This window comes from Diaphorina citri, unplaced genomic scaffold (assembly GCF_000475195.1).
Source record: "Diaphorina citri unplaced genomic scaffold, Diaci psyllid genome assembly version 1.1 scaffold1914, whole genome shotgun sequence".
NCBI lineage: Eukaryota > Metazoa > Arthropoda > Insecta > Hemiptera > Psyllidae > Diaphorina > Diaphorina citri.
In genome coordinates, this window is record NW_007379340.1 from 45,139 (window position 1) to 72,813 (window position 27,675).

At 41.6% G+C, this 27,675-nt stretch overlaps 2 protein-coding genes and 1 long non-coding RNA gene across 3 annotated transcripts; 1 reads left to right on the plus strand and 2 right to left on the minus strand.

Annotated features, from left to right (window-relative positions):
• On the minus strand, positions 1–26,309 carry LOC103517636 (estrogen sulfotransferase-like). Its single transcript, XM_026829658.1, has 7 exons — positions 26,093–26,309; positions 22,849–23,052; positions 19,840–19,936; positions 19,317–19,485; positions 16,425–16,545; positions 1,815–1,912; positions 1–899 (listed from the first exon to the last, which is right to left on the minus strand). Exons 2-7 carry the CDS (start codon positions 23,045–23,047, stop codon positions 597–599), a joined length of 987 nt encoding a protein of 328 aa, XP_026685459.1. The 5' UTR covers positions 23,048–23,052; positions 26,093–26,309; the 3' UTR covers positions 1–596.
• Positions 2,446–10,699, minus strand: LOC103517635 (sulfotransferase 1C4-like). The gene is made up of 3 exons (XM_008482675.3): positions 10,476–10,699; positions 7,865–8,068; positions 2,446–2,729 (listed from the first exon to the last, which is right to left on the minus strand). Exons 2-3 carry the CDS (start codon positions 8,061–8,063, stop codon positions 2,629–2,631), a joined length of 300 nt encoding a protein of 99 aa, XP_008480897.1. The 5' UTR covers positions 8,064–8,068; positions 10,476–10,699; the 3' UTR covers positions 2,446–2,628.
• Positions 13,444–14,516, plus strand: LOC113470895. Its single transcript, XR_003393792.1, has 2 exons — positions 13,444–13,636; positions 13,863–14,516. It is a non-coding gene; the product is annotated as an uncharacterized LOC113470895 (long non-coding RNA).
• Positions 26,310–27,675: the final 1,366 nt, after the last annotated feature.

The window sequence follows — 27,675 nt, forward strand, 5'->3', positions numbered from 1 at the left end:
GGACCATTGAAATATCAAGGATACATCGAGCGAAATGGTAGTTTTGCAAACGTCAAGAAAACCAATGTCCTCGACCACAATCACAGTTTGAATTCGGTTCAACTTTAACTCTAGGATTACTAAACTTAATCTAATCGGATTGCTTATTGTTTAAATCTTTAAATCTAATACTGAAAGACTATCGCAATTGAAGGTGGGGCCAAAAAAGCAAATTCACAGTGCATCTGCCTTTGAATACGCATTACACTATAAAGTCGGAACTTACCAACTCTAGTTAGCACAGGATCAAGCTAACTTGAGTTAAAGTAACTTGGTCGAACTACAGGCTAAGGGCCGGTCCCACACTTTAAGATAATCTATGATTAAAGTTAATTAACCAATCGGAGAGTAATCCACCCCGGGTGGGAATTAAACCCGCGACTAGCTTACAAGGCAGACGCGCTGCTCTCCAAGCTAACTAGGCTGACCTGTACTATTTTTAATCACAGTTTAAAATTCTGCATTCTGATTGGTGAATTAACTTCAATCATTGATTATCTCAAAGTGTGGTCCTGTTGGCCCGACGTGTAAGCCCAACCCTGTGATCATCTCACATCTCAGAACGAAAAATCGCTTCCCTTCGTCTTAGTTCGGGTCCAGGGGTCAAACTGTTCGACAATTTCCGGCGTCATCACCGCCTTCCAGCCGCCCACTTGACCACTGCGCATGAACTTTCCTGCGCAGAACTTGTCGTCGATGAGTTTGTTCTCTTTGTTGAAATCGATGGCGAATTCATAGTTGGTGGCCGGGTTGGATTTCATACTCTCAAAGCTGAGGTGCTGCTTGAGGATGTCCACTTGGTCGTCGGTGAGGGATTTGTCCAGATGGGTGGCCACTTGGGTGATGATACTGCCCAGATCCTGTGGGAAAAGGAATTTTTTATTAGTATTGGTGTAAAAAATGAGTCTGGCTGGGGGAAAAGTCTGGCTGAAGACAGCCTAGTTAGCTTGGTTGGTAGAGCGTCTGCCTTGTAAGCGCTAGGTCGCGGGTTCGATTCCCGTCCGGAGCGGATTTTATCCTGATGAGATAATGTTCGTTCTCGGAACGGCTGACTTTCTCCTATCCTGACTTCCTTCTCTCTTCGTTTTCGGGACGATAAGACCTTAGCAGTTACAGTTCCCTCTGTCAAACCTCTTGAAAGGATAATGTTCCTTCTCGGAACGGCTAGCTTTCTCCTATCCTGACTTCCTTCTCTCTTCGTTTTCGGGACGATAAGACCTTAGCAGTTACAGTTCCCTCTGTCAAACCTCTTGAAAAAAAAGTCCGGCCGGGGGACAAGCCTGACTTTCGCTTTGCTAAAGAAATAGCCAATTTTGAGTGCGAAGGGCAGCCACACCAGTAAAATTTGTAGCCAAAACCAAATGTCAGCCCAAAGCAATCACCCTCTAGTTAGGGCTGATTGAGAGCCACTGAGGTTAAAAGGATCGAGCGTGTTTCCTGATGGGTGCCCTAAATTTCCTCTAAGGATGATTAATTTTTCGCTTGCCTTCTTCATGTCCTCATATTTGATAAAGAGAACATTGTCGCGTTTCTTGGCTACTGCCCAGAATTCCAGCACGTGATCCCAGTACGGTCGCTTTGCTAAAGAAATAGCCAATGTTGAGTGCGAAGGGCAGCCACACCAGTAAAATTTGTAGTCAAAACCAAATGTCAGCCCAAAGGAATCACCCTCTAGTTAGGGCTGATTGAGAGCCACTGAGGTTAAAAGGATCGAGCGTGTTTCCTGATGGGTGCCCTAAATTTCCTTTCAGGATGATTAATTATTATTCGCTTACCTTCTTCATGTCCTCATATTTGATAAAGAGAACATTGTCGCGTTTCTTGGCTACTGCCCAGAATTCCAGCACGTGATCCCAGTACGGGGCGAAACAGACTGAAAACCAAACAGAATATTGAAAACGTTGAGTGTTGGGTGATTTTAGAAAGAAAGCAACACTGATCTACATTACTTTTAGGAAGTAATGTAGATCAGTGTTGCTCAAACAGCATGATGCGTCCCAATGCAAAATTCTTATCCGGAGGTAAAATAGTCGGCCAATCGGATCTAGGGAAAATGACCTAATAGTCAACTCCGAGCATTTGAAAACAACAACTTTTAGGAAGTAGGTACAAAGACTGCGCAGGTAAAGGGACTTTTCAGTCCTATTCCAGCAGTAAATTCTATTCTGTGCTCTTATAATCTACTTTTGTCGTATTTTCCTGAGACGATTTCCCCTCTTCCGAAGTTCATTCCCACAGCTCATATCACATTATCACATCGATTCCCTGAAAATGTGTCGCAGTTCTCCAATTTGTCGTTGTAGCCACTTCTTCTTCTTCTTCTTTTTTTTTTTAGAGGTTTGACAGAGGGAACTGTAACTGCTATGGTCTTTTATCCTGAAGGGATAAGGTTTGTTCTCGGAATGGCTGGCTTTCTCCTATCCTGTCTTACTTCTCTCTTCGATTTCGGAACGATAAGACCCTATAGCAGTTACACTTCCCTCTGTCAAACTCTTTTTTTTATCGTGGTTTAGGCGTTCGTTATAGAGAACGTAAACGGTTGTAGTTTACATCGGTCAGCAAAGGGTTAAAGATCTCTGAGTTCGATACTTACTCAAGGAACGGGAATCTTGCTGGCAAAATCTCCTTGGCTGCCTCAAAGTCCAAATCGTTAGCAATACACCAGACCATCTCTTGAGTCCATGTGGTTCCTGAGAAGGAGGAAGAATAGCAGCATTTTAATTAGCGCTTCGCCCCGCCAAGTCGTCAGAGACGCTTTGGAGCATCTTCACTGGAAGGCGAAAAGAGAGAAGATCAATTTACTTTCTTTAGGTACTGTTAAATAATAAGGAGCGCTTCGCCCCGCCAAGTCGTCAGAGACGCTTTGGAGCATCCTCACTGGAAGGCGAAAATTTAATCACAGTTTAAAATTCTGCATTCTGATTGGTGAATTAACTTCAATCATTGATTATCTCAAAGTGTGGTCCTGTTGGCCCGACGTGTAAGCCCAACCCTGTGATCATCTCACATCTCAGAACGAAAAATCGCTTCCCTTCGTCTTAGTTCGGGTCCAGGCGTCAAACTGTTCGGCAATTTCCGGCGTCATCACCGCCTTCCAGCCGCCCACTTGACCACTGCGCATGAACTTTCCTGCGCAGAACTTGTCGTCGATGAGTTTCGAAGGAGGAAGAATAGTAGCATTTTAATTAGCGCTTCGCCCCGCCAAGTCGTCAGAGACGCTTTGGAGCATCTTCACTGGAAGGCGAGAAGAGGGAAGATCAATTTACTTTCTTTAGGTACTGTTATAATAAGGAGCGCTTCGCCCCGCCAAGTCAAGAAAGTTTGACCTCACTATCGCTACTAGAGACATTAAACGCCACACAGAAAGTAGCCATTTTCAGGTAGTTGTAGAGGGAAAACCACAAATGACGGAAGAAAATGGATTAACAGTAGAACGCACTTAACTTACAGCACATCTTGAGAAAATTGTAGAATTGGTATGAGCTGTAGAATTCACTCGGGAAAAAAACTCTACGGGGCCCCAAACGGTCTTTAAACTCACTTTGAGGATCCGGTCATAAGTAATTTCCCTTTAGGTACCAATTCATGAACTAGGTAGGTACCTACTGAATGTCCAATAAGTAAGTACCTACTATTCATGAACCAGGTAGGTAGGTACTCGAGGTGTAATATTGGTTCATTTGCATTCAAAACCAATAGATGTTCATAAGTTATACCTACCTACATTTATTATTTTCATGAGTTTTACATTTGCATTTTTTATTCCAATGTTTGAAATGCAGATTTCCCTTTTGTAAATAATTTACTGATTATTATTAGTAAGGTACTCTGATATTTATGAGATCATAGGATATGGAATTAGGTTGTCATTTACATAATGAGTTGGAATCTGACTGTTTGCCAAAAGAAGTCCTTGTTTGACAAGTGCTTCATTAGATCAGTTCTTGGTTAGGTCAGGTATTAGGTATGTACTTGTTTGGTGGCTTACGCCACATTTGGCCGCAGGTTTGGCCGCATCCGGTAGGGTAGGTATCTTCCTGAAATCTTATCTTTAGGTACCTGGTTGTATCCGGTATACATACCCAACATGTCATCTGTACCTGATCAAACCCGTCTTCTAGGTAGGTATGTCATGTATATACTGCCATCTTTATGTGCTTCATCGGAGCCATCTTTTGAAGAGGGTATGTGGATATGGATATCGATATACACAGGGTCAGCTCCCATGACGTAGTGGTCACTGCGCTCGCCTTGCACGCGGGAGACCCGGGTTCGATTCCCGGCGGGGTCAAGAAATTTGTACAAGGCCGACACACTACCAACTAAGCTAACTAGGCTGGCTCAAGAAAGTTTGACCTCGCTACTTAGAGATATTAAACGCCACACAGAAAGTAGCCATTTTCAGGTAGTTGTAGAGGGAAAACCACAAATGACGGAAGAAAATGGATTAACAGTAGAACGCACTTAACTTACAACACATCTTGAGAAAATTGTAGAATTGTATGAGCTGTAGAATTCACTCGAGAAAAAAGACTCTCCGGGGTCCCAAACGGTCTTTAAACTCACTTTGAGGATCCGGTCATAAGTAATTTCCCTTTAGGTACCAATTCATGAACTAGGTACCTACTGAATTCGGAGTTTTGACCTCAGATTTTGGATTTTTCACAACTTTTTACATAGGAATCGATCATTTATTTATAATTTTTACCTATTTGCAACTGCTCCATTGTATGAGCTGTAGAATTCACTCGGGGGAAAAAAAACTCTACGGGGCCCCAAACGGTCTTTAAACTCACTTTGAGGATCCGGTCATAAGTAATTTCCCTTTAGGTACCAATTCATGAACTAGGTACCTACTGCATGTCCAATAGGTACCTATGTATGTAGGTAAGTAGGTACCTACTATTCATGAACCAGGTATAGGTATAGGTACTCAAGGTGTAATATTGGTTCATTTGCATTCAAAACCAATAGATGTTCATAAGTTACCTACCTACATTTATTATTTTCATGAGTTGTGTGACTTTTTTTAGTCATCATCGTACCCGTGTTGATGTTGGTTAAAATTGACTGGTACCCGTGTTGATGTTGGTTAAAATTGACTGGTACCCGTGTTGATGTTGGTTAAAAATGTCCAATAGGTATGTAGGTAGGTAATACCTACTATTCATGAACCAGGTAAGTACTCAAGGTGTAATATTGGTTCATTTGCATTCAAAACCAATAGATGTTCATAAGTTACCTACCTACATTTATTATTTTCATGAGTTTTACATTTGCATTTTTTATTCCAATGTTTGAAATGCAGATTTTCCTTTTGTAAATAATTTACTGATTATTATTAGTAAGGTACTCTGACATTAATGAGATCATAGGATATGGAATTCATAGGTTGTCATTTGCATAAGAGTTGGACTCTGAATGTTTGCCAAAACAAGTCCTTGTTTGACAAGTGCTTCATTAGATCAGATCTTGGTTAGGTCAGGTATTAGGTACGCACTTGTTTGGTGGCTTACGCCACATTTGGCCGCAGGTTTGGCCGCATCCGGTAGGGTAGGTATCTTCCTAAAATCTTATCTTTAGGCACATTTGCATTTTTTATTCCAATGTTTGAAATGCAGATTTTCCTTTTGTAGGTAAATGATTTACTGATTATTATTAGTAAGGTACTCTGACAATTATGAGATCATAGGATATGGAATTCATTTGGTTGTCATTTGCATAAGAGTTGGACTCTGAATGTTTGCCAAAACAAGTCCTTGTTTGACAAGTGCTTCATTAGATCAGTTCTTGGTTAGGTCAGGCATTAGGTATGCACTTGTTTGGTGGCTTACGCCACATTTGGCCGCAGGTTTGGCCGCATCCGGTAGGGTAGGTATCTTCCTAAAATCTTATCTTTAGGTACCTGGTTGTATCCGGTATATACCCAACATCTCATCTGTACCTGATCAAACCCGTCTTCTATAGCTAGGTAGGTATGTCATGTATATTGCCATCTTTATGTGCTTCATCGGAGCCATCTTTTGAAGAGGGTATGTGGATATGGATATACACAGGGTCAGCTCCCATGGCGTAGTGGTCACTGCGCTCGCCTTGCACGCGGGAGACCCGGGTTCGATTCCCGGCGGGGTCAAGAGATCATACCCAACATCTCATCTGTTCCTGATCAAACCCATCTTCTAGCTAGGTATGTCATATAGGGAGGAAACCAATTCGGTCCCAAAACCTGTTTTTTGTTACCAATTGGGTCCGGGTTTGAGAGGGTCTAAGTACCAATTGGGTCTATCACAAGCACTATGTTCTTAGAGCTGACTGAATCTTCCTAGTCTAAAACTTTAGAGTGATCGCTACCAAAAGAACTGGCACAAATGAGCAGTGACCAGTGTTATTATAGAGTTAGGTTAAATAATGCAAAAAGGAGTTTTCACAATTAGAGCAGTGACCAGTGTTATTATAGGGTTAAGTTAAACACAAAAAGGAGCTTTCTTTTTCACTGTCGTAGCTTCTGAATAAGTACCGAAAATTTTGGTGACTGTATTGAAAAATCTCGGAAATTTATGATGGACTAAGTACGAATAAAGCAGAATCATTTCTCCTACTTGTGAACAACAGAAAAACGAACGTTGTAATACTTATTGTTAAAAATTAAAACTCTTATTTATTTCATCCAAGTCATTACAGGTATATGGGACCCAATTGGTAGTAAGCCCGGGACCCAATTGGTAGTCGACCAGCTTTAGAAAAAAGGTCATGGGAACTTCATGTGATTTTGGGAATTTGGCCTCCAGGAACTCTCTGATTAAAATAAAAAATAGAAAGTAAAAAAAAAGTAAATTTTTCAGGCAGCTTTCAAAAATCTCTTACTTTTGTGACACACTGAATGACTGAGAGGAAATCAATCATTCTGATGCACCCTGTAGAGATAGAAAATCCCCCGTGTCTGTTTTATATTCATAGCCCTTGTCTCCTCTGGCTGCTCTAAGTCCCTAACCCCTAGATCCCTCAACCCCCTAAACCCCTAGGTCCCTATCGCCCTAAATCCTAGACCCCTCTAAACCCCTCACACTATTCAGATGCCCCTTGTTTTCAGAATTCCACTGACATTCCGATCATCAATTTTCCCTGGCGAGGACGAAAAAGAGAGACAAAACGAAATTTCGAAAAATAGGGCCGAGGAGGGGCAAAGTGGATACGCGGGGGGCGAAGGGGACCGAGACATCATTTATCAAAAAAATATCGGAGAATGACATGGTGACAGCTGTATGTAAGGAGAAATTATTTGTAACCTGATCATGATGAAGAACAAATTATAAAATTTTACCCCCGGATAGGAGGGACGTGAATTTATTATCCACTGATGGATAAAATTACCTGACCTTATTTTTGTAGTTTCGATATCGGGTAGAACGTCAACTCCCATGGCGTAGTGATCACTGCGCTCACCTTGCACGTGGGAGACCCGGGTTCGATTCCCGGCGGGGGCAAGAAATTTTGTATCATGCAAATGATTGATTCCGTGACTGGCTGTTTCGGGGCCCACTCAGCCTCGTGAGGAAAATGAGTAGCTATGGCATATAAATGCGCATAGCGACCGGTGCCAGCATGGTAGGTAAACATTGGATTTTAGGATTATTGAGATATTGGGAAAATCCTACAATGCTGCAGTGAGCACCAAAGTTGTGACATAATAACACAAAGAAACTGCATTTACATTACATTACATTAAGCAGTTACAGTTCCATCTCGGTGATTTTTTCTCTCGTTGTCTAGTCTAATAGTCTGGAACCATAGATCACCAGATTCACCGGTTTGTACTAAAACTCACCGGTTTTGGGGAAGCTGCACACCCACACATCATCATCTCTGACGTCCATGTTGATGATATCCTCGGCAAAGTTCACATAGTACTCCGGCATACACACCCCCTTACACCGCACGTACCCGGTGCGGAAGGAGCAGGTGAATTTGGACCGGAGGAGCTTCCCGATTTCGGTCTCGTCCGAGACGCTTTCGAATTGGAGCATCTTCACTGGAAAGGCGAAAAGAGGGGAGATTAATTTGCTATCTCTAGGTACTAAGGAAGAGGAGGACGAGGAGAAGGAGGAGGAAGAGGAGGAGGAGAAGGAGGAGGAAGAGGAGGAGGAGAAGGAGGAGGAAGGAGCAGGTGAATTTGGACCGGAAGAGCTTTCGGATTTCGGTCTCGTCTGAGACGCTTTCGAATTGGAGCATCTTCACTGGAAAGGTGAAAAGAGGGGAGATTAATTTGCTATCTCTAGGTACTAAGGAAGAGGAGGAGGAGAAGGAGAAGGAAGAGGAGGAGAAGGAGGAGGAGGAGGAGGAAGGAGCAGGTGAATTTGGACCGTAGGAGCTTTCCGGTTTCGGTCTCGTCTGAGACGCTTTCGAATTGGAGCATCTTCACTGGAAAGGCGAAAAGAGGGGAGTTAATTTGCTTGGCTGGCGTAGCCACTTCGATTAGTAGAATCTTAATCCAACTTTTAGGGCTGTTTGCCCCTACACATAAGTACGATAGCACACCTAGCCATGAGGGTTCTTACCAATCGTTCAGATAAGGTAGGGCTGAAAAAAAAAAGGTAACACTTACCTGCATCATTGAGGAACAACTTCAGGAAATCGTCAAAGTCGCCCCTATATCCTTCCATAAGGTGACAATGATGATAATACGAGACACACGTGTCCTTGGGATTCCTGGTCACATATATTATCTGAAACACGTGACAAAGTCAAGGTCAGTGGTCGAGATATTTTCCTGGGGATCGAACCCGCAACCTCACGCTTACAAGGCAGGTGCGCTGCCCTTTAAGCTCACGAGGCTGGTGTAGCAAACCGGCACTCAAACCAACAATTTGTAAACTCTACCCATGAAATATAGAAGACCTTGTTTAGACTGCGGGAGTAAAGGTACTCATTCTGGCAGGATAAACAAGGAATATTCTATTCTATTCTATATTCTATCAGGTAGAACTGACAGATACACCTGACCATGACCAAGGTCCGCCTGATAGTGTGCTGTGCTCATCAGGTGTCAGGTAGACCTGACAGGTCCGCCTGTCCTGGTATGGTAGCCAGCCAGGTACCAGGTAGACCTACCTGGTAATAAGTGGCTGGCCTAAGGGTAAAGTTTTATACATACCCTCTGGTGCGGATTCAAACCTTTGCCTTTCGAATAAATTGTATCTTCTTTCCACGTCCCGAAATCGAAGAAAAAAGGAAGATAGAATAGGAGAAACTTAAAATTGCGAGAACGAACCTTATCTGTTTTGGATAAAGTTCGCCATGGGCGTTCACAGACTACTTAGCTTGGAGGGGAGCGCGTCTATCTTGTAAGCGCTAAGTCAAGGGTGCGATTCTTGCACGAACCTTATCCTGAACGGATAAGGTTCGTTCTCGGAACGGCTGAACGGATAAGGTTCGTTCTCGGAACGGCTGGCTTTCTCCTATCCTGTCTTCCTTCTCTCTTCGATTTCGGGACGATTAAGCAGTTACAGGTCAGCTCCCATGGCGTAGTGGTCACTGCGCTCGCCTTGCACGCGGGAGACCCGGGTTCGATTCCCGGCGGGGTCAAGAAATTTGAATGCTCTTCCTCTCTCATTTAGCTCGGGCAGAAATGACATCTGAGCTGAGTGGAGTGTTCCCCTCTTCGGTGCTCAGAAGACAAAAGGTTGCTACTTTCGGTGATTCAGTCGAATAACGACAGCCGAAGCTGTGTTTTATTATGTGACTTTTTTTGAGTCATCATACGAAAGTTCTCTTTGGACTAGTTTGGACTGGCAGCGAGTGTGGTGGCGCCATTAACGTCCAAACTAACCCAAAGAGAAATATGATGACTCAAAAAAAGTCACAGAATAAAATATGGCTCAAGTTAGCTTATGGATTGCTAGCTCGTCTGCCTTGTAAGCGCTTTTTTTATGAGGAGGAAAAATCTTTATGACTTCTCCAGCATTGTGTGGAGTGTGGAGGGTATGGTGTTTCGCCCTTCTGTGGCACCATTCCTGGCCGCTCAACCCGCTAAAAAAACTCCCCGCTCTTCTTTCTTGGTCCCGGAACTTTTCTGTTATGACTTCGGGAGCGCTAGGTCGCGAGTTAGATCCCACCTGAGGCGAGCATTACTCTAAAAGTTCAAACAGTTAAGGTTTGTTCTGGGATTGACTGGCTTCTCTTATCCTTTCCTTCTTTCATGGTATTCCGGACAAATAAGACCTCTGTTCTTACAGTTTCCTCTATCAAAAAATCTGGTGTGAACATCACACGACTTTCCTTATCCTATTGAATGATGCTTATTATTTGGGTGTTCTTGTTCTTATACCCTAAAATAAGTAAAAAATACTTTGGAAATAGAAAGTAAAAAAGTAAAAAATAAAATAATAATAAATAACTGATTCAATTATTATTTTCCAACGATCAATTTGGGTACCTACCGATTATTCGACTGTTCGCACGTATATAGTTAACACTGATTAAAAAATAATAGGAATGTATGGAATTTATGTAATAAGTAGGTATAATTAGATATTATTTCATTTATTTCCACGAAAGGCTAGAAAAGTAAGCACATATTAAGTAGGTATAATTATTAAGTATCAAAGAAATGCTATGTTGATTATGTAGTATACTTTTTGTGTTATCAAAGCATTTAATTTCCACGAAATGCAAGCCGTTCCGTGAACTAGGTAGAACTGATTACAGATAACAGTTGAAAGCGATATAGAGAATCAGAAATGCTCTTAGTTAACTGATTAAAAAATAATAGGAATTTATGGAATTTATGTAATAAGTAGGTATAATTAGATATTATTTCATTTATTTCCACGAAAGGCTAAGAAAAGTAAGCACTTATTAAGTAGAAGGTAAGTATCAAAGAAATGCTATGTTGAGTAGTATACTTTTTGTGTTATCAAAGCATTTAATTTCCACGAAATGCAAACTGTTCCATGAACTTGGTAGAACTGATTACAGATAACAGTTGAAAGCGATATAGAGAATCAGAAATGCTCTTCCTCTCTCATTTAGCTCAGGCAGAAATGACATCTGAGCTGAGTGGAGTGTTCCCCTCTTCGGTGCTCAGAAGACAAAAGGTTGCCACTTTCGGTGATTCAGTCGAATAACGACAGCCGAAGCTGTGTTTTATTATGTGACTTTTTTGAGTCATCATACGAAAGTTCTCTTTGGACTAGTTTGGACTGGCAGCAAATGTGGTGGCGCCATTACGTTCAAACTAGCCCAAAGAGAAATATGATGACTCAAAAAAAGCACAGAATAAAATACGGCTCAAGTTAGCTTATGGATTGCTAGCTCGTCTGCCTTGTAAGCGCTTTTTTTTTATGAGGAGGAAAAATCTTTATGACTTCTCCAGCATTGTGTGGAGGGTATGGTGTTTCGCCCTTCTGTGGCACCATTCCTGGCCGCTCAACCCGCTAAAGAAAACTCCCCGCTCTTCTTTCTTGGTCCCGAAACTTCTCTGTTATGACTTCGGGAGCCTTGTAAGCGCTAGGTCGCGAGTTAGATCCCACCTGAGGCGAGCATTACTCTAAAAGTCCAAACAGCTGTTAAGGTTTGTTCTGGGATCGACTGGCTTACTCCTATCCTTTCCTTCTTTCATGGTATTCCGGATAATAAGACCTCTGTTTTTACAGTTTCCTCTATCAAAAAAACTTCCTAAAGAAAACTTTACAGTATTACAAAAGACATTAACAAGCTTCCCGACTGGTTGATGTTGGTTAAAATTGACTGGTAGGTATCCGGGAGTTTCCAGGTTCGAGTACCAGAAGAGGTAGGGAATAGTACAAATGAAGAACCCAATATTTAATTTAAAACAAACAAATCGGGTATGCTATGTAAATTGAAACTCAAGGTCACCCATATGGTTATCTGAACTGAGAGAGAGGGGAGGGGAGAATATGAGAGAGGGGAAGAAGATTGGAGAGAGAGAGAGGGAGGAAGTAGGTAGATGAGGGAGAGAGAGAGAGAGGGAAGGAGAATAAATATGGTGTATCTGAACTGAGGGAGAGGGGGGAGGGGAGAATATGAGAGAGGGAGATAGAGACAGATTGGAAGTATGATAGGGAGAGAGCAGTGGACTCAGCTTTGATGGTTAAAGATGAGACCGGATAAGAGAAACTCCGGAGATACTTTCCTCCGGAAGGGAGTCGTGGGGGATTATAAGAACCAGATGAGTCCGGAACTTATCCGGAAGTTTGATGAATCTGTCAGCGAAGGACTGGCCGGCAGCGGACTTAGTTCTGATGGTTAAAGCTGAGACTGGATAAGGGATTCAGGGCAGCCACTCACACTTAGATCGTCTGACTGATCTAGATCTGACAGTCTGAGCGTCGCGTCGGTCTGTCAGGCAGTCGGAACGTGAATGGCGGAATAATGTTGAGACCTAGGTCTCAGACCGTCTAGCGTCCGAGAGACCGGGGTCTCAAGATGTGTCAGACTGATCTAGGTTTTGTTAGCCCATCTGAGAGACATAGGTCTCGATGGACAGCATTCAATGCCCCCGATTTTATACCTGTACACACAAGATCATACTCTAATTTATTTTATACCTGTACACACCCCCGACATACTCTAATTTTATACCTGTACACACAAGATCGGTGGAATAGAACATCCAGTCCATGGCTACCCAAATATTTCATCGGGGGAATAGAACACCGGAAATAGAAACAAATCAAAAATTCGGGGGAATCGACAAACGCCCGTCTCGATATTTCTCAGCCAGACCGACCTAGGCCTGTCACTTAGACTGGGCGTGAGTAGCGGACATAATTATTATCAATTCCTTTGCAAATCCGCCCCGGGCGGGAATCGAACCCGCGGCCTAGCGCTTACAAGGCAGACGCACTACCAACTAAGCTAACTAGGCTGGCATGGTAAAACATAATAAACCCTAAAGCTGTGTGTTCACACATAGTTGACCCCGTCAATTGACGAGGTGAAGAGGTGAATCTATGTTGTCGAGATAGTGCTGTACGGTTTCAGTCGACGATCGACTCGGTCGACTATGTTTGGACACGCCCTTACACTCCTGGCATTGTCGATAAGTCAGTCATACAGATAAAAGCAGTTATATTGTGTCGTCAAGCCCAATTGTAGTTTACATCGAGGCATTCTATAATTTGAGATTTTGAGAAATATACATTGCAAGGAAAAGAAAATCACCAAAGTATAGGTAACTAAATATTGTAGGTACATAAAATAATTGGACTTTAATATACGATTATAAGATTTATAAGTAGGAATAAGATATGTTTAATTTTAGGTATATAATTATGTAAATTTAACTAATTATAATAATTGACAATAATTATAGGAATAATACATGGGTAAAGCACCAAAGATGTAGGTATATTTTTACTCCTAAGTATATTTTTTGTAAATGGTAGGGAAAAGACTGCCGTGCTGACCGAGTCTCTGCTTAGAGATCGATCAGCAAGATCAGCAGATTTAACTGCTGTCACTTGTAGGTATATTTTTACTCCTAAGTATATTTTTTGTAATAAAAAGTTGTCTTTAGGACAAAGCTTATTTTTATCTTTTTTTTTTTCTTTTTTTTTCATGAGAATCCATATCATAGGTAGACAAGACTGCACCGGACCATTGAAATATCAAGGATACATCGAGCGAAATGGTAGTTTTGCAAACGTCAAGAAAACCAATGTCCTCGACCACAATCACAGTTTGAATTCGGTTCAACTTTAACTCTAGGATTACTAAACTTAATCTAATCGGATTGCTTATTGTTTAAATCTTTAAATCTATTTTTTTTTTTTTTTTTTTTTTCATGAGAATCCATATCATAGGTAGACAAGACTGCACCGGACCAAATGGTTCGGCGGACCATTGAAATATCAAGGATACATCGAGCGAAAAAGTAGTTTTGCAAACGTCAAGAAAACCAATGTCCTCGACCACAATCACAGTTTGAATATTCGGTTCAACTTTAACTCTAGGATTACTTAATCTAATCGGATTGCTTATTGTTTAAATCTAATACTGAAAGACTATCGCAATTGAAGGTGGGGCCAAAAAAGCAAATTCACAGTGCATCTGCCTTTGAATACGCATTACACTATAAAGTCGGAACTTACCAACTCTAGTTAGCACAGGATCAAGCTAACTTGAGTTAAAGTAACTTGGTCGAACTACAGGCTAAGGGCCGGTCCCACACTTCAAGATAATCTATGATTAAAGTTAATCAACCAATCGGAGAGTAATCCGCCCCGGGTGGGAATTAAACCCGCGACTAGCTTACAAGGCAGACGCGCTGCTCTCCAAGCTAACTAGGCTGACGTGTACTATTTTTAATCACAGTTTAAAATTCTGCATTCTGATTGGTGAATTAACTTCGATCATTGATTAATTGATTATCTCAAAGTGTGGTCCTGTTGTCCCGACGTGTTAACTCAGCTTGGTAAGCCCAACCCTGTGATCTTCTCACATCTCAGAACGAAAAATCGCTTCCCTTCGTCTTAGTTCGGGTCCAGGGGTCAAACTGTTCGACAATTTCCGGTGCACGCGGGAGACCCGGGTTCGATTCCCGGCGGGGTCAAGAAATTTGTATCATGCAAATGATTGATTCCGTGACTGTGGCTGTTTGGGGGGCCCACTCAGCCTCGTGAGGAAAATGAGTAGCTATGACATACCTATGTATAAATGCGCATACATGCAAATGGTTGATACCGTGACTGGCTGTTGCGGGGCCCACTCAGCCTCGTGAGGAAAATGAGTAGCTATGACATATAAATGCGCATAGTGACCCGGTGGCCAGAATGGTAGGTAACATTGGATTTTAGGATTATTGAGATATTGGGAAAATCCTACAATGCTGCAGTGAGCACCAAAGTTGTGACATAATAAATAACACAAAGAAACTGCATTTACATTTAATTGGAGATACACTTAAACGGAGTTTAAACTCAATTGGTCATTAGCCAAACGGAGTGAAAATTGTGAGATCACTTTTCATCATTCATAAAAGGACACTCAAAAATTAACCAAGCTTTAACAAGTGAATATTCTACAGTGAACCAATAAAGAATCAAAATTTGGTTGAGCGCACTTTAACCACCCTGTTTTAACATTAACAATCATGAGTTTTTTTTTATGAAACACCCTGATTATTTTATTACTTAATATTTACACCCTGATGTCATCATATAAAATACCTATATTGCATACTCTTACAAGTATATTAAGACATTTCATCTTTTATCTAATACCAACCAAGCTATTGGTGTTCTGTGAAGTTGTGAAGATGAGCCTTTACGGTGCCAACTAGGAAATCAAAAAGATCCTGAACGAGGAGGAAAAATAAATAAAATAATGACTTCTTACAATATTGGCAAGAAAAAAGATTGCATTTTTGGCTCAGTGCATCTCAAATCTTAGGGATGACCACAGTTCTCTGTCTTCAGGATTCTGAATGGATGCATCCTAATTTTATTGCAATTCTCTGTGGCCGAGTGGTTAGGAGATTCTCAAAACCAGAGGACCTAGGTTCGACTTGCCACGGGGAATTTTTTTAACTGTTCGGCAATTTCCGGCGTCATCACCGCCTTCCAGCCGCCCACTTGACCACTGCGCATGAACTTTCCTGCGCAGAACTTGTCGTCGATGAGTTTGTTCTCTTTGTTGAAATCGATGGCGAATTCATAGTTGGTGGCCGGGTTGGATTTCATGCTCTCAAAGCTGAGGTGCTGTGGGAAATTTTTAGCTAAATCCCCTTTAGGGGTGAGCTATTCATTTCTCGGCAAAGTCACAACTTTCTTTATGATAAAGACGATCTTTTTTCTCCGGTAATCCGGCTAATAAAATAGATCGTCTTATTGTCCCAAAATCGAAGAGGAAAGGAGGATAGAACAGGAGAACCTGACCACCTCTTACAATCTACTTTCGTCGTATTTTCCTGAGACGATTTCCTCTCTTCCGAAGTTCATTTCCACAGCTCATATCACATCAATTCCCTGAAAATGTGTCGCAGTTCTCCAATTTGTCATTGTAGCATCGCTTCGATTAGTAGAATCTTAATGCAACTTTTAGGGCTGTTTGCCCCTATAGGTACCTAAGCCTCAGATGCCCCTACACCTAAGGTACGATAGCACACCTATAGCCATAAGGGCTCCTTCCATTCGTTCAGATTGGTAGAACCTGACAGATCCTACCTGCCTAGGTAGGGCAGGACAAAAAAAAGGTAACACTTACCACTTGGTCGTCGGTGAGGGATTTGTCCAGATGGGTGGCCACTTGGGTGATGATACTGCCCAGATCCTGTGGGAAAAGGAATTTTTTTATTAGTATTGGTGTAAAAAATGAGTCTGGCTGGGGGAAAAGTCTGGCTAAAGCCAGCCTAGCGGAAAAATTACCTGCATCATTGAGGAATAACTTCAGGAAATCGTCAAAGTCGCCCCTATATCCTTCCATAAGGTGACAATGATGATAGTAGGAGACACACGTGTCCTTGGGATTCCTGGTCACATATATTATCTGAAACACGTGACAAAGTCAAGGTCAAAAACTCAAGGTCACAAAGTCAAGGTCAAAAAACTCAAGGTCACAAAGTCAAGGTCAGTGGCTGAGATATTTTCCTGGGGATCGAACCCGCAACCTCACGCTTACAAGGCAGGTGCGCTGCCCTCCAAGCTCACGAGGCTGGTGTAGCAAACCGGCACTCAAACCAACAATTTGTAAACTCTACCCATGAAATATATAAGACCTTGTTTAGACTGCGGGAATAAAGGTACTTTTCAATCTCATTCTGGCAGGATAAACAAGGTATATTCTATTCTATATTCTATCAGGTAGACCTGACAGATACACCTGACCAAGGTCCGCCTGATAGCGTGCTGTACTCATCAGTTATCTGGTAGACCGGATCAGGTGTAGGTACCTGTCAGGTCTACCTGGTAGTGAGTTGCTGGCCTAAGGGTAAAGTTCAATACCTTCTGGTGCGGATTCGAACCTTTGCCTTTCGAATAAATTGTATCTTCTTTCCATCCATCCTTCCAGCCTTCCATCAAGATGAAGACAAGACAAGACTTTGCCTTTCGATTTAAGAGGCCAACCTTGCTTGCCTCATTACAATACCAGGTAGACCTGACAGATACACCTGACCATGACCAAGGTCCGCCTGATAGTGTGCTGTGCTCATCAGGTGTCAGGTAGACCTGACAGGCGGACCTGTCAGGTAATGAGTGGCTGGCCTAAGGGTAAAGTTTTATACATACCCTCTGGTGCGGATTCAAACCTTTGCCTTTCGAATAAATTGTATCTTCTTCCCATCCATCCTTCCAGCCTTCCATCAAGATGAAGACAAGACAAGACTTTGCCTTTCGATTTAAGAGGTCAACCTCGCTTTCTTCATTACAATATCAAGATCACTAAGACAAAATTTCTCTCACAGGATTTCTTTTCTCAACAAACCTTCGCGTTGGTGGTTCCACTCTGCAGCTTCTTGGGCAGCAGTTTGAACGGCAAGTGGGCCTTGATGAATCGACGACCTTTGAGGTTTTGAATGTGGACAACCGAGTTCTCTTCAAAGTCTGGGGCGTCCAAATTGGGATTGTTACGATAGTCGAACAGTGGGGTCAACCTGGAAACGTCAAAGATAAGGCAGTCAGAAAGTTGTCAAGTTTGTTTTTGCCAGCCTAGTTAACTTGGTTGGTAGCGCGTCTGCCTTGTAAGCGCTAGGCCGCGGGTTCGATTCCCGCCCGGGGCGGATTTTATCCTGAAGGGATATGGTTCGTTCCCAGAACGGCTGGCTTTCTCCTATCCTGACTTCCTTCTCTCTTCGTTTTCGGGACGATAAGACCCTAGCTGTTACATTTCCCTCTATCAAATCTCTCTCTCTCAAAAAAAAAGAGATTTTCATCATTCGTGTCTAGATTCTTGTTCTTGTACCCTGTTCATCCCAATAAGAGTAATCATACTACCATTACCATTTTAGGACACCCTGGGTTTACCCTATTGCCTATAATGTAGGTACTTACCTACTTACCGACGGACATTGATCGATGTCGATCTACTACATATAACTTGCAGTAAACAAGTATTAAGTACAATCCTGCAATGTAATCTACATTGACGTGCCACGATTTTAGTAGGCATCTTCATAGGTCAGGGATTTCCAACTTCCATGTGTACACGGGCCACATGCTACATTGGCAGGTACTTCGCGGGCCACATACACAGGGGAGCAGACCCGTATGCAGGATTTTCTAGAGGGGATGGGGGGTGAATGCTCCGTTATTGGAGTCCACCCCATAGTAAAAGAGCAAAAACTAAGTCCGAGGAGCCCCCCCCCCTAAGAGCCACAAAAATGGTCAAATTAATGGCCGCTGGTTGGAAATTACTGTCTAGGTGTAAGATTGTAGGTATTTTTATTTATTTTATCATATATTCTAATATCCTAAATTAGATATTTTCATGCTATCTGCAGCATGCAACATGCAATTCTTAGGCAAAGTTAAATAGCTAGATAGATACCTATAATAATGAGTATTTAAAATTGCGATTTAGAATAATTAAGGGGGCCCCTGCTCCCTGGAATGTGCTCAGTACACCAGTTTCCAATGGATCCACTGGTTCTTCTCCGGAAGGGTAACCATTTGAGAAATTGAGGAGCTGGGTGCAAAAAGGGAAATATGAATTTTTTGCCCTTTTTGCGTAAAACGGTTTTTTGAATAGAACGTGGTGCGCTCTATCTTCCAGCGTTTGAACCGCAGTGACAACTTTTTTTTTCAAGGAAGAGGAGGAGGAGAAGGAGGAGGAAGAGGAGGAGGAGGAGGAAGAGGAGGAGGAGGAGGAGGAGGAGGAGGAAGGAGCAGGTGAATTTGGACCGAAGAAGCTTTCGGATTTCGGTCTCGTCAGAGACGCTTTCGAATTGGAGCATCTTCACTGGAAGGGAAGGTGAAAAGAGGGGAGATTAATTTGTTATCCTTAGGTGCTATTAAGATGTGCCCACACATAGTCGACCCCGTCGATCAAAAAGGTTGTCAGGGTATATCTACCCTCCTTGACCTGGTGCTTTCGACGACACAATAATTTATATACCTATCTATACGGATTCGAACCTTTGCCTTTCGAATAAATTGTATCTTCTTTCCATCCATCCTTCCAGCCTTCCATCAAGATGAAGACAAGACAAGACAAGACAAGACTTTGCCTTTCGATTTAAGAGGCCAACCTCGCTTTCTTCATTACAATATCAAGATCACTAAGACAAAATTTCTCTCATAGGATTTCTTTTCTCAACAAACCTTCGCGTTGGTGGTTCCACTCTGCAGCTTCTTGGGGAGCAGTTTGAACGGCAAGTGGGCCTTGATGAATCGACGACCTTTGAGGTTTTGAATATGGACAACCGAGTTCTCTTCAAAGTCTGGGGCGTCCAAATTGGGATTGTTACGATAGTCGAACAGTGGGGTCAACCTGGAAACGTCAAAGATATAGGGCGGTCAGAAAGTTGTCGTTTGTTTTTGCCAGCCTAGTTAACTTGGTTGGTATCGCGTCTGCCTTGTAAGCGCTAGGCCGCGGGTTTGATTCCCGCCCGGGGCGGATTTTATCCTGAAGGGATAATGTTCGTTCTCGGAACGGCTGGCTTTCTCCTATAATGTCTTCCTTCTCTCTTCGATTTCGGAACGATAAGACCCTATAGCAGTTACACTTCCCTCTGTCAAACTCTCTTTTTTTTATCGAGGTTTAGGCGTTCGTTACAGAGAACGTAAACGGTTGTAGTTTACATCGGTCAGCAAAGGGTTAAAGATCTCTGAGTTTGATACTTACTCAAGGAACGGGAATCTTGCTGGCAAAATCTCCTTGGCTGCCTCGAAGTCCAAATCATTAGCAATACACCAGACCATCTCTTGAGTCCATGTGGTTCCTGAGAAGGAGGAAGAATAGTAGCATTTTAATTAGCGCTTCGCCCCGCCAAGTCGTCAGAGACGCTTTGGAGCATCTTCACCGGGAGGCGAAAAGAGGGAAGATCAAGTTACTTTCTTTAGGTACTGTTATATAATAAGGAGCGCTTCGCCCCGCCAAGTCAAGAAAGTTTTTTTTTTTATTTTTTATTTTTTTAAGAGGTTTGACAGAGGGAACTGTAACTGCTATGGTCTTATCGTCCCGAAACCGAAGAGAGAAGGAAGACAGGATAGGAGAAACCCAGCCGTTCCGAGAACGAACATTATCCCATCAGCTTAGTTGGTAGGATAAAATCCGCCCGGGCGGATTTTATCCTACCAACTAAGCTAACTAGGCTGGCAAAAAGACCAAGTAAACAACCTAGCCCCCTAGCCAAGGGCCGTAAGTAGGTAGACAATCTCAATTAGCACTTATGACCTAACTTATACCTTAGATATGGGTACCTTATTCCTAGTGACAAAATAAGTAAGTAGGAGGTGGTATAGGTACTATTTTTTTTTTTTGCTATTAGTGCGTTTTTTCTCATTCAATTATGGACGAACAATCAGCAAAATTGCTGCCATCAGCAACAAAACAAGACACCAGGCAAAAAAAAGACATTTCAATGTCAATCGGTTAAAAAAAAGACCTTGTGGGCCTACAGTTCCACACTAATAGAATAAGTAAGTACTTCAATTACAAGCATTATTACGTGTATAGAGTTACTTCCAGTGCTGTAGTGGTTACCACGGTGAACTCTGGATTTGGAGGTTGGTGGTTCGAGTCCAAGTCAAGTCATGAAATTTTAGCGTAGTGTATTAAGCAAGAAAAGGCATTTCTGACAAGCATTTATGCTCAACACAATTAAAAAATCCTAAAAACTTGTTTTGACAAAAAAAAAAAAAAAAAAAAAAAAAAAGGGGGGGGTTGTGAATCCAACCCTTCGAGACTCTCCTTTTGTTTAAAAGTAAATGATTTACTATTATCCTTATCTTAGCTGATGTACTACTGACATTACGAGATCATTAGCATACTTCTGGACATGAATAATTCGATTTACTCAGTCGTTGCATATGATTTCAACTCTGATAATGACAGATATTAACCAATAGCAAGTTACCTTTTAATTGATAAGTGGCTCACCCTTAGTGGTAAGTGATTCTTAGAGCCAGATGTACGCATTGGTTAATGTATTCCTTTGTAATTTGGGTGGGCGTTACGCACATTATGGCGCCGCGAGGTTTGGCCCGCATCGGTAGGGTAGTGATGATCTTTCCTAAATCTTTATCTTTACAGGTTAACTGGTTGTATCCGGTATTAATACAACATCTCATCTGACCTGATGCAAAACCAACGATCTTCTAGCTAGGTGGTATGTCGAATGTATGTGTTTTTTTTTTTTTTTTTTTTTTTTTTTTTTTTTTTTTTTTTTACATGCATAAAGGATTAATAAAGTACACGTCCTATTTTAGACTTCAAATGTCAGCTCCCATGGCTTAGTGGTCACTGCGCTCGCCTTGCACGCGGGAGACCCGGGTTCGATTCCCGGCGGGGGCAAGAAATTTTGTATCATGCAAATGATTGATTCCGTGACTGGCTGTTTCGGGGCCCACTCAGCCTCGTGAGGAAAATGAGTAGCTATGGCATATAAATGCGCATAGCGACCGGTGCCAGCATGGTAGGTAAACATTGGATTTTAGGATTATTGAGATATTGGGAAAATCCTACAATGCTGCAGTGAGCACCAAAGTTGTGACATAATAAATAACACAAAGAAACTGCATTTACATTTAATTGGAGATACACTTAAACGGAGTTTAAACTCAATTGGTCATTAGCCAAACGGAGTGAAAATTGTGAGATCACTTTTCATCATTCATAAAAGGACACTCAAAAATTAACCAAGCTTTAACAAGTGAATATTCTACAGTGAACCAATAAAGAATCAAAATTTGGTTGAGCGCGCTTTAACCACCCTGTTTTAACAATCATGAGTTTTTTTATGAAACACCCTGATTATTTTATTACCTAAATATTTACACCCTGACGTCATCATATAAAATACCTATATTGCATACTCTTACGAGTATATTAAGACATTTCATCTTTTATCTACCAACCAAGCTATTGGTGTTCTGTGAAGTTGTGAAGATGAGCCTTTACGGTGCCAACTAGGAAATCAAAAAGATCCTGAACGAGGAGGAAAAATAAATAAAATATTGACTTCTTACAATATTGGCAAGAAAAAAAGATTGCATTTTTGGCTCAGTGCATCTCAAATCTTAAGAATGACCACAGTTCTTTGTCTTCAGGATCCTGAATCGATGCATCCTAATTGCAATTTATTCTCTTTGGCCGAGTGGTTAGGAGATTCTCAAAACCGGAGGACCTAGGTTCGACTTCCACGGGGAATTTTTTTAGCTGAATCCCCTTTAGGAGTGAGCTATTCATTTCTCGGCAAAGTCACAACTTTCTTTCTGATAAAGACGATCTTTTTCTCGGGTAATCGGGCTAGTAAAATAGATCGTTTTATAGTCCCGAAATCGAAGAAAAAAGGAAGATAGAATAGGAGAAACTAACCTACCATTGCGAGAACGAACCTTATCTGTTTTGGATAAAGTTCGCCATGGGCGTTCACAGACTACTTAGCTTGGAGGGGAGCGCGTCTATCTTGTAAGCGAACCTTATCCTGAACGGAACCTTATCCTGAACGGATAAGGTTCGTTCTCGGAACGGCTGGCTTTTTCCTATCCTGTCTTCCTTCTCTCTTCGATTTCGGGACGATAAGACCTTAAACAGTTACAGTTCCATCTCGGTGATTTTTTTCTCTCGTTGTCTAGTCTAATAGTCTGGAACCATAGATCACCAGATTCACCGGTTTGTACTGAAACTCACCGGTTTTGGGGAAGCTGCACACCCACACATCATCATCTCTGACGTCCATGTTGATGATGTCCTCGGCAAAGTTCACATAGTACTCTGGCATACACACCCCCTTACACCGCACGTACCCGGTGCGGAAGGAGCAGGTGAATTTGGACCGAAGGAGCTTCCCGATTTCGGTCTCGTCTGAGACGCTTTCGAATTGGAGCATCTTCACTGGAAAGGTGAAAAGAGGAGAGATTAATTTGCTGTCTTCGGGGACTAAGGAGGAGGAGGAGAAGAAAAAGGAGGAGGAGGAGGAGGAAGGAGCAGGTGAATTTGGACCGGAGGAGCTTCCCGGTTTCGGTCTCGTTGGAGACGCTTTCGAATTGGAGCATCTTCACTGGAAGGCGAAAAGAGGAAAGATTAATTTGCTATCCTTAGGTGCTATTAAGATGTGCCCACACATAGTCGACCCCGTCGACCCCTCTTCTTCTTCTTCTCTTTCTTCCTCTCTCTTTCTTCTCTACTATTCCCCTTTTCTTTCCCCTACTCTTCCCAGACCCTCCCTCCTCTCTTTTTCAACAAATTCCTCTTTATTCCTTCTTTTTTTTCTATTTCCCCCTGTTTTCCCCCCTTTCTTTCCACCCTTTGATTTTGTAAATTTGACCACAATAATAGTAGTAGCCTACTGCTGGAGTAAAGGGACTTTACAGTCCTAGGCGAGCAGTATAAATAAGCACTATTATTATTATTATGTATCTGAACTGAAAGATGGGGGGGGAGAAGATGAGAGAGGGGAGGGGGATAGAGAGAGAGAGACTGAAGGGAGAGGAAGAAAATGACAGATGAGGGGGAGAGAGAGGGGAGGAGAATAAAATATGGTGTACTGAGAGGGAGGGGGAGGGTAGAATATGAGAGAGAGAGAGAGAGAGAGAGAGAGAGAGAGAGAGAGGGGGGAGGGGAGAATATGAGAGAGAGAGAGAGAGAGAGAGAGAGAGAGAGAGAGAGAGGAGAAGGATCTGAGGGAATATGGAATGGGGAGGGAGAGAGAGAAGCGAAAAGGGGAAGTAAGGATAGAGATAAGTGAGAGAGAGAGAGAGAGAGAAGAGATAGGGGAGACGGATCCGAGGGAACATTGGAATGGGGAGGGAGAGAGAGAAGCGAAAAGGGGAAGGAAGAATTTTTTTGTTTATTCTGCTCGAATGACCCCCATCTCCCTATGTCCCACTGGAATGATCCTCTAAAAAGACCCCATCAAACTTTTGGGGGCCCGCCAGGTGCTCTAAGCGAGTTCTACAGTTCAATGTACCCACTATTATTGGCAATTCTATTTGACCTCAATACAAAACTCTGTGGCTTGCGCCATGTCGATCTAAGATCTATCTGTTACAATTCGCAATTTGCATACAATCCACCATCCACCATATGCTAAAACTGAAACTTGAGTAAGCTGGGACCTAGATAGATTAAATCTATTAGATTAATAGATTTACATTAGAGGTAGCAGGGCCGCACTTAGGGGAGGCGAGGGGCCCCCTCGGGCTGAAATTTTGATCCTTTACTCTGGGATGGAATCCAAAAATTTGGAGCATTCTCCTATCCTCGGTGGTGTAGTGGTCAAGGCGCTCGCCTGGTAAACAGGAGGGCGTGGGTTCAATCCCAGCCGAGGTATGGAATTTTATCCTCAATAAAAATTGAGAATTTGACCACGGCCGTGGGTTCAATCCCAGCCGAGGTATGGAATTTTATCCTCAATATAATTTGAGAATTTGACCACAATAATAGTACGCCTACTGCTGGAGTAAAGGGACTTTTCAGTCCTATGCGAGCAGTATAAATAAGCACTATTATTATTATTATTATTATCCTGATGTCCTTCCCTCTCTCTTCGATTTCGGGACGATAAAACCTCCGTTGTTACAGTTCCCTCTAACAAACCTTTTTTACTTTCTATTATCTAAAGACATTCTGTTGGTACTTACTCTTGATTTGGCGTGGAATAAATCTTGAGAAGAAAAGAAAAACGTCCTTCTTTCTGAACGACAGGAATTACAAATGGTTTTATCTTAGTAAAAACTTTGGAACTTTTGAGAAAAGTTTCACAGTTTTGGTTGAAATCTTCAATTTTTTCGAAAAAATAACCTTAAAAAAATAAGAATAAAATACACTCTTGGTATAAAAATAAATAAATCAAGGAATAAATAAATAAAAGAATTCAATAAATAAAAATAATTAAATAAATTAAAAAGGTCACATACAAGCAGGTGTCTTGAGTGTTCAAAGTTTCAGATGACTATAAAGTTTCAGTTGACTTTAAAAAGTTCAAGTTGAGCCAACTTACTAGTAACCAGACGAAGATTGAGAGGTACTTAACCTGAGATCGGTAGGTAGGTAATGGTAGGTATAGATAGGTATTACCTACTTCTGTTTCTGTACCTATATTCTCAACTCAACTTAACTTGATACCTTGATAGAGCTTTAGTACAGAATATATTTAACCCTTTGAAATGAACCTGTCGCTGTTGTACGGTACATACCTTCTGGACTGCGCACACAGGAATTTCGTTAAAAAGTCCCCCCCATTTCAATGTAATAATATATAATGTAAAGTAAGCCTTTGATTTTTCATAGGCTCATCGTCCCGAAATTTAAGAGAGAAGGAAAACAGGATAGCTCTGTACATCAAGGGTGGGGTGGTAGAGAATGCCATAGGCATTAACCCCACCCTTGATCAAACTTTATTTTGTATTTATATGTATATAGGTACTTTTTGTTACCATCTGTAAATAAAGTTTGATCCAATTGTGTAATAATAATAAGAGGTGAATCTATGTATGTTGTTAAGGAAATGTACGGTTTTAGTCGACGTCGTGTCGATTGACCATCGATCGACGTATCTTTATACACTATTAATAAACTCAGCTTTATAGCCACATATTAATAATTATATTATACTATCTCCACAGAACCATCACAACACCCAGAAATCTGAAATTCGGTTTTAAATTTTTAATAATTTCCGAATATGTTTTAAACACTTTGACGTTTTAAACACTTTGTGCGATAGAGAGGATTTTGCCAAAATCTAAACCGAAACCGATCTGGAATTCCGATCAATTTTCCGTAGGGCGGGTAACCTGCTAGTAAGATGATTATAGGTGAGGGATGATTACAAGAAATGAACAAGAGGAGAGTTGGTACCCTAATAGATTTAGTCAGAAGACTATAGCAATCGTTTTAATCCAGTGAACCCCATAAGTTGAAAGGTACTTACCAAATTCAGTGAAGGTTCAAGAAATTCGAAAATAAAGTTACTCCAGACCTAGGTTAGTTCACAAACAAATAGACAAGTAGATTTCGCACTAGCTCCTCTCTAACACCTGGGCGATTCGCAGAGTAATCTGGAGATTTTAGACTGGTTAGAAAATCGTTCAAAATAGCCTAAACCGATATTTTCAACGCAATTTCCCTGCCTGACTGATAACAAGCAACGTGACGAATAAGAAATTGTGATAAGAGACCGGTGCTTTTCTGACGCTAAGTCTCTTCATCTCTCTCTCTCTCTCTCTCTCTCTCTCTATCTCTTTTTTCTATCGCTCTCTCTCTCTCTCTTGATAAAAGGGAGGGAAAAAAGAGATGAATACAAACCGCCAGACAAACCGAAATATGTATGTAAGTAGGTACTTAGTTCTTAAAAAGCTGGGCCCGTCCCTCCGGGAATTTTTTAGCCCGTAGTTTATATACCTATTTAAAATTGACTGGTACCCGTGTTGATGTTGGTTAAAATCGACTGGTACCCGTGTTGATGTTGGTTAAAATTGACTGGTACCCGTGTCGATGTTGGTTAAAATTGACTGGTACCCGGGAGTTTCCAGGTTCGAGAACCGGAAGAGGTAGGGAATAGTACAAATATGAAGAACCCAATATTTCATTTAAAACAAACAAATCGGGTGTGCTATGTAAATTGAAACTCAAGGTCACGCATATGGTTATCTCTTTGATTTTTCATAGGCTCATCGTCCCGAAATTTAAGAGAGAAGGAAAACAGGATAGCAGAAAGCCAACCGTTCCGAGAACGAACATTATCCGTTCAGGATAAAATCCGCCCCGCGCAGGAATCGAAGCTAACTAGGCTGGCACTGAAAAACTTTTCGTCCCTTTAGAATACCTAACTGCTCCTAGAAGTAGACACGTAATTGAGGAGCTGGGTGCAAAAAGGGAAATATGTATTTTTTGCCCTTTTTGCGTAAAACGGTTTTTTGAATAGAACGTGGTGCGCTCTATCTTCCAGCGTTTGAACTGCAGTGATAACATTTTTTTTTTCGATGAGTTACAGCGCTTTTTGAAACAACGTTTTTAAGGATTTTGATGAAAATTGAAAACTTTAAGATTTAGAATATCTCAGATTTGATGATTTGTTCAATTTACTGCCCTTTTTTGCACCCCAGGCTCCTCAATTTTATATTTTCGGGTATTGTTGTTTTGTCATCTCACAACTAATTTGATTAATAATATACGTACGAGTATTGGTGGATTGTCAAAGTTCCTTAATTTTTTTTTTTTTTTTTTTTTTTTTCAAAATACCCAAGGTAAAACTAAACAAGTCGAGTGGTTCTAACAAGGGGCTAACGGGTTAATACTGGGAAACATGATTAGATAGTATTTGCCTGGGGCAGTATCATTATCAGTTCAAAGTTCTGGTGAGTCAGTTTCATGATTTTTTTGGAAACCTAGAGCGGTACCTTTTTGGAGAATTTACGTTCATAGAAGTCCATAAAGACATAAAGAGAGCATCAGGATGTAAAATCTTCTATGAGCAAAGTGTATGCTCATCGCCATTGTTTTATGGTAATGTCT

Excerpts from the sequence above, each read along its gene's own strand:
- LOC103517635 (XM_008482675.3), bottom strand. The coding sequence starts at position 8,063 with ATGCTCCAATTCGAAAGCGTCTCGGACGAGACCGAAATCGGGAAGCTC. Across the intron at positions 2,730-7,864 it reads GTGCAGCTTCCCCAAAACCG|GAACCACATGGACTCAAGAG; the intron begins GTGAGTTTTAGT and ends CCTCCTTCTCAG.
- LOC103517636 (XM_026829658.1), bottom strand. The coding sequence starts at position 23,047 with ATGCTCCAATTCGAAAGCGTCTCAGACGAGACCGAAATCGGGAAGCTC. Across the intron at positions 1,913-16,424 it reads GTTATTCCTCAATGATGCAG|TCTGTTTCGCCCCGTACTGG; the intron begins GTAATTTTTCCG and ends TTTGGTTTTCAG. Across the intron at positions 900-1,814 it reads AATATGAGGACATGAAGAAG|GATCTGGGCAGTATCATCAC; the intron begins GTAAGCGAATAA and ends CTTTTCCCACAG.